The 6,847-nt window shown below is 39.2% G+C and overlaps 1 protein-coding gene across 2 annotated transcripts in view; it reads left to right on the top strand.

Annotated features, from left to right (window-relative positions):
* The first annotated feature begins 228 nt into the window (after positions 1 to 228).
* Positions 229 to 6,847, top strand: part of LOC128693496 (uncharacterized) — a 57,648-nt gene continuing 51,029 nt past the window's right edge. Inside the window, exons 1-3 of one of the 2 annotated variants that reach the window (XM_070097370.1) lie at positions 229 to 366; positions 4,697 to 4,863; positions 5,181 to 5,285. In XM_070097370.1, the coding sequence (XP_069953471.1) occupies positions 357 to 366; positions 4,697 to 4,863; positions 5,181 to 5,285 (282 nt within the window). In that variant the 5' untranslated portion in view covers positions 229 to 356. Of the gene's footprint in view, positions 367 to 4,696; positions 4,870 to 5,180; positions 5,286 to 6,847 lie in introns of both variants that reach the window. The other variant, XM_070097369.1, reaches the window with a different exon arrangement.

Here is a 6,847-nt window from a genome sequence, read left to right as displayed (position 1 = left end):
ACTCACACACATTCACTCATTCACTCACGCATTCACTCACCCACTCATTCACTCACTCATTCACTCACCCACTCATTCACTCACCCACTCATTCACTCACACATTCACTCATCCACTCATTCACTCACGCACTCATTCACTCACCCACTCATTCACTCACCCACTCATTCACTCACCCACTCATTCACTCACATTCACTCACCCACTCACCCACTCACCAGTCCCAGGGTTCACACGGCCCTCGGGGGCCATCAACCTTTAGTCCCAATAACAACAACGAAGGTGATGTTACTTCCATTTTTTCATTTTTTTTTCGACTTGAGACATTCCACCAAATATCTTTCGGCACCTAATTGATGATTCAAGGTAAAAAGTACTCAGTCACCTCTGAAATACATGTGGGTATATAGGGAGGTGCTAAATAGGTAGTTACCTTAGTGTTAAGTGATGGGTACAGTTGAGGGCGGATACAAGGTCCTCTTACAGTTATATTACAACACTTCTGTCTTGTATTCTTCCTTCAAGGCAGGTTCCTTAATGCCAACGAGGGGCTCTTGATACGAGGAATTGGATCTGACTTCCACTTCCTTGCTCGAACTTTGCTTCTCATCTCCCTCGGGCACTTACCGATGTCACTTTTTTATTTTTTTTTTCCGGGGGAGGGGGTATTCAGAGGTAATTTATGTATGATGATTGTACTTATTTGTACCTGGGCCTAAATAGGGTTTTTAACCCCTACGGGTTAGTGATTTTATGTAAGTTTTTTTTTTAGTGATTTTACCTTAAATACAAGTGTTATTCTGCGGTTCTTTGATGCTTTTGAGATCTTAATCCAGGGAATTTGAGCTACCTATTAAAATTCTATAATTGGACTATTCTGGGTTCTTCCAAGTTCAATTCTAGTCAATTTTCTGTATTTAAATTTCAAATTATGTATGAGGCTTAGATTTAAAACTTAATTAAAACTTAATTAACTTATTTCCTACCAATTGTATTCACTCAGAAATAATTTTTGATTATCAATAGGACCCCCAGTGGAAATAAGTCACTTTGACTTTTTTGGGGTTAAGATAAGATTTTGTTCTGATTTTTAAACCCAGAGGGTTAGCCACAGTTTTCAGGAACATTTTCTGTGTTTAAGATAAGATAAGATTTCGTTCGGATTTTTAACCCCGGAGGGTTAGCCACCCAGGATAACCCAAGAAAGTCAGTGCGTCATCGAGGACTGTCTAACTTATTTCCATTGGGGTCCTTAATCTTGTCCCCCAGGATGCGACCCACACCAGTCGACTAACACCCAGGTACCTATTTGCTGCTAGGTGAACAGGACAATAGGTGTAAGGAAACGTGTCGAAATGTTTCCACCCGCCGGGAATCGAACCCGGGCCCTCCGTGTGTGAAGCGGGAGCTTTAGCCACCAGGCCACCGGGCCACCTCAAATGTGCCACATGGGTTTAGCACATCGGTCATTTTCAGCCAAAGTAGGGTAACCCCCAATTTCCTAAATGAAGATAGAAAAAGTGACAGTCATTCATTCAGTAGCTATCTTGCCAGAAGTGACCAATGGCCTGGTAGCTAAAGCTCTTGCTTCACACAGCGAGAGTCCAGGTTTGATTCCCGGTGAGGATAGAAACATTGGGCATGTTTCTTTACACAGGTTGTCTTATGATCCCCATTAGCAAATTGGGTACCTGAGAATTAGTCAACCAGTGTGGGTCGCATCCTGGGACAAAACTGACCTAATTTGCCCGAAATGCTCTGCATAAGGAAAAGGAGGAGAAGATGTAAACTAGAAAGAGAAAGGTGCTTCCTATACAGGTGAAGGCAGAGAATAACAGAGAGGCTAAAAGAGGCCAATATATCTGTAATATGTAGGGAGACACTGGTCAGAGAGGTAGCAGACATTGAACTAAAGCTAAAGGAATCTTACAGGAGTCAAGAAACTCGAGAAGAACTAAAAGCCGTAGATGAAATTGAAAGAAACCCAAAATATTTCTTTTCTTATGCTAAATCAAAGCTGAGAACAACATCCAGTATTGGGCCCCTACTTATTGAGATGGGTCCTACACAGATGACAGCAAGGAAATGAGTGAGCTACTCAAGTCCCAATATGACTACTTCGACTGAGAGTCGAAGACCTAAATTAATTTTTTATGAGAGAGAGGGAGAATTTGACAGACTTGAACCTATCTGATATTACCATGATGCAAAATGACTTCGAAAAGGTGATAAATGACCTGCCCATGCACTCTGCTCCTGGCCCAGACTCCTGGAACCCTGTGTTCATCAAGAGCTGAAAGAAGCCCCTATAATGTGCTTTTAACATCCTGTGGAGAGGAAGCATTGACACAGGGGTCATCCCACAGCTGCAAAAAACAACAGACATAGACCCACTCCACAAAGGGGGCAAAAAGCAATAGCAGAGAACTACAGACCGATAGCGCTAATGTCCCATATCATAAAAATCTTTGAAAGGGTTCTAAGAAGCAAGATTGCCACCCATCTAGATACCCATTAGTTACACAACCCAGGACAACATGGGTTTAGAGCAGGTCGCTCCTGTCTGTCCCAACTACTGGACCACTATGACAAGGTTCTGGATGCTCTAGAAGACCAACAAAATGCAGATGTAGTATACACTGACTTTGCAAAAACCTTTGACAAGTGTGACCATGGTGTAATAGCGCACAAAATGCGTGATAAAGGAATAACAGGAAAAGTTGGTAGGTGGATCTATGATTTCCTAAAAAATAGAACACAAAGAGTAGTAGTAAACAGTAAATTCTGAGGTGGCTACAGCGTAAAGCTCTGTTCCACAAGGCACAGTACTCGCTCCTATCCTGTTCCTCATCCTCATATCTGACATAGACAGGGATGTAAGCCACAGCACTGTGTCTTTCTTTGCAGATGACGCCTGAATTTACATGACAGTATCCTCCATTGAAGACACCACAAGATTCCAGGCGGACATCTACTAAACCTTCAAATGTGCCGCAGAAAACAATATGAAGTTCAATGATAAGAAATTTCAATTACTCCAATATGGAAAATATGAGGAAATTAAAACTATATCGGAGTATAAAACAAATTCCAACTACACAATAGAGCGAAAAACTAATGAAAAAGACCTGGGAGTGATCATGTCAGAGGATCTCACCTTCAAAGACCATAACATTGTATCAATCACATCTACTAGAAAAATGACAGGATGGATAATGAGAACCTTCAAAACTAGGGATGCCAACCCCATGATGACACTCTTTAGGTCACTTGTTCTATCTAGGCTGGAATATTGCTACACACTAACAGCACCTTTCAAGGCAGGTAAAATTGCTGATCTAGAAAATATACAGAGAACCTTCATGGCACACATAACTGCGATAAAACACGTCACTCACTGGGAATGCTTAAATTCTTCAACCTGTACTCCCTAGAATGCAGGTGGGAGAGATACATGATTATATACACTTGGAAAATCCTAGAGGGATTAGCCAAACTTGCTTGTGAAAATCACTCCCTATGAAAGCAAAAATTCCTAACCATTTGCTTAGGTATTTTGGATTCAGTCTTTACTGTATATTTATAACACTTTTGTGGATAATACAACAGTGTTGTATTATCCACAACATCCCCCCAGGGAAAAGCAGGGGTGCCACTAGCATGATAAGAGACAACACGATAAGCATCAGGGGCCAAAGTCTTCAACTGCCTCCCAGCATACATAAAGGGGATTACCAATAGACCCCTGGCTGTCTTCAAGAAAGCACTGGACAGGCCACCTAAAGTCAGTACCTGACCAGCAGGGCTATGGTTTGTACATCAGGTTGAGTTTGGCCAACAGTTACAGCCTAATTGATCAGGCCCTGAACCACCATGAGGCCTGGTCACAGACTGGGCTGCAGGGGTATTGACCCCTGAAACCCTCTCCAGGTGTACTCCAGGTATAACAAGCGGCTTTCTATGTAGTAGTATGTCATTGATGCCAGCTAGACGTGTATACCCTGTATATGTACCTGTAGAAATAAAGATATTATTATTATTATTTTTATTATTATTATTATTATTATTATTATTATTATTATTATTATTATTATTATTATTATTATTATTATTATTATTAAGTGTGTTGCATAACAGTTCTTATGACCCCTCCAGACCGTAAATCCCCATCCATCCTTCAGAGTGCAGACACACTACCTCCTTCCTCCAAGACTCAAGTTTTGCTAACTGGTTTTCACGCAAACCCTTCATGAATGTGTAAATAAACTACCATACTTATACTAACACTACTTCTATTACTATGGTAAACCTTTGGTCCATCGAGCTGATAGAGTGGATTAGGCAAGTGCTATTAAATCAGAATAATGTTAAAAATAACAGATCAAGCACTAAAGTACTCTACTGTATATACACCTAATATAGTACTGTGTGCACAGTTAACTAATTTAGTGCAATAAACATCAAAAATAAGGGTTTTAAAAGCACCATCCAGCAGATGTTGTCTTATTTCAGAAGTCCGTTGCATCCTAGGCTTACTAATACGTAATAATGATGATAATAGAAAAAAATATTCAGAAGTTAAGCAGGAATCACAAATAATCTGTCTTGTTAAATATTTTACTTGCATTTTATAACAAAGCCATTGATATGATATGCTGTGTGAGCTAATTGTAGATTTTTTTATTTATTCTTCCAGGCAAGTTGAAATTTCAAACCATGTCCAAGAAAATTGAGGATAGTGAGCTTCAGACCCTTACACTCTCCCCAACTAACACAAATGATGACGAATCTTCACCCTTTGTCAACCCTGCTAGCGATGAAACATCATTTCCAATCAGCCCGCCACCTTCATTCTCCACAGTGGTAATGGTTATAATCACAAGCTTTTTGTTCATGGCGATACAGCATTTTATATGATAACACTGATATTGACTCGGGTATAAAATATTTATGTATGAGTACTTTAGTTAATTAGGCAAAATATTTTTAACTTAGTGTCCTGGGATGCCATTCCACAGTTAACTCAGTGTACACATTCATACACTCAGTAAACAGTAATGAGCGACTGTCAGTGAACAAACAGACTAGACAAGGACTCTAATTGTCCATGTTTCTGTTTGTTCAGGTGTATTGATGTTATTTCATGAATATGTTTTGTTTCTGAACTTCACCTTTTCCAGACAACATCGAGCACTGGGCCAACTGGGGAGAAAAGGAAATTGGAGAGGATGGTCAGTGCCCCCGGGAACAGTAGTGGTACTACCAAAATCATGCCAACATTTAGGGTAAGTGAGGCAATTGCAGCAGCAAATTTTTTATTCTTAATACGTAAAAGCAAATCAACTGATCATTAATAAGCAAAATAAATATAGTTAAATTTTAATAATTAAGCATTAAATTTCAGATGCATTTTTCATGCTAAGTCCTGACCAAATTGTATAAATTTCATGATGTAAAACCTAAAATTAGTTTAATGATTTGCTTCCTCCTTCGTCTCTAGTCTTTCATGATGTTTCTTTTATAAATTTGACAAGGAAATACCAGGTTCTTGGTGTACATATTGTAGATTAGATTAATCCTTTTGTGTCGGAAAAGTCAAAACGATTTTTTTTAGTATACCGGCCGTATCCCACCAAGGCAGGGTGACCCGAGAAAGGAACACTTTCACCATCATTTACACTATCACTGTCTTGCCAGAGGTAAGCAGGTATGACAGTTTAGATGTCACTCTCAACAGCAAATATTCCAAACCCCTCCTTAAGAGTGCAGGCACAGTATTTCCCTCCTCTAGGACTCGTCTCTGGCTAAATGGTTTCCCTGCATTCCTTCACAAAATATTACCCTGCTCACACTCCAACAGCTTGTCGAGTCCCAAAAACGGTGTGTCTCCACTCTGTCCTATCAAACACACTCACACAAATGCAGTTACTTGATATAGGCCTAATGCATGTTTATTCTACAGAATTATCCCTCTTCAGTGGATTATTTTGACTAAAATTTAACTAGATCTTTTGTCTTTACATATTCTTTGACTTCTCCATAACAATTTTCTGAAGTTACCTTGTCAGTATGGCCTGTGTATTTACTATGCTATACAGTAGGGCACCGTTTTACAGTGTTTCACTAATGTAGCAGTTTTCAATTGTATACCCATTTGTCATTTATTCAGACTTCCTACAATAAATATGTTCACCACTCACTATAAGATAAGGTAAATAATCTGTGTTGTAGGAATTAGGTTGGTAGACAGCAACTGCCTAGGGAGGTACTGCCATTATGATGCCAAGTGAGTGTGAAATGGAAAGTTGTATTTGTTTTACATGATAGTAGGATTGCTGGTGTCTTTTTTTTTGGTTCATAAACACATGGGATAACAGGTATATGTATCTTGCTACTTCTGCTTACCCTTAGGTCATACTACATATGCATGTACCCACATGTATATACACACCCACCTGGGTTTTCATCTATTTTCTTAATAGTTCTTGTTCTTCTTTATTTTCTCTTATATCCATGGGGAAGTGGAAAAGAGTTCTTCCTCTGTAAGTCATGCATGTTGTAAAAGGCAACTAAAATGTGAGGAGCCTGGGGCTAGTAACCCTTTCTCCTATATATGTTACTAAATTTGAAAGAGATTTTAATTTTTTTTTTTAGGTCATCCTGCCTCTGTGGGATACAGCAGGTTTGTTAAAAAAAAAAAAGTAATATGTGTACTGTATATGCATTTTTAATTCCTAGCTCTGCTACTCACTTAATATATGACAGTGTAAACATGTTATCAGGCTTTTTTATGCATTTGAAGGTAAAAAAAAAATACTGTTTCACTTTGCAGCAGTAACCTGGACCC

This window comes from Cherax quadricarinatus, chromosome 57 (genome assembly GCF_038502225.1).
Source record: "Cherax quadricarinatus isolate ZL_2023a chromosome 57, ASM3850222v1, whole genome shotgun sequence".
In the NCBI taxonomy this organism is placed as follows: domain Eukaryota; kingdom Metazoa; phylum Arthropoda; class Malacostraca; order Decapoda; family Parastacidae; genus Cherax; species Cherax quadricarinatus.
Note: the sequence above shows the minus strand (reverse complement) of the source record. Positions and strands in the feature narration are given on the sequence as shown.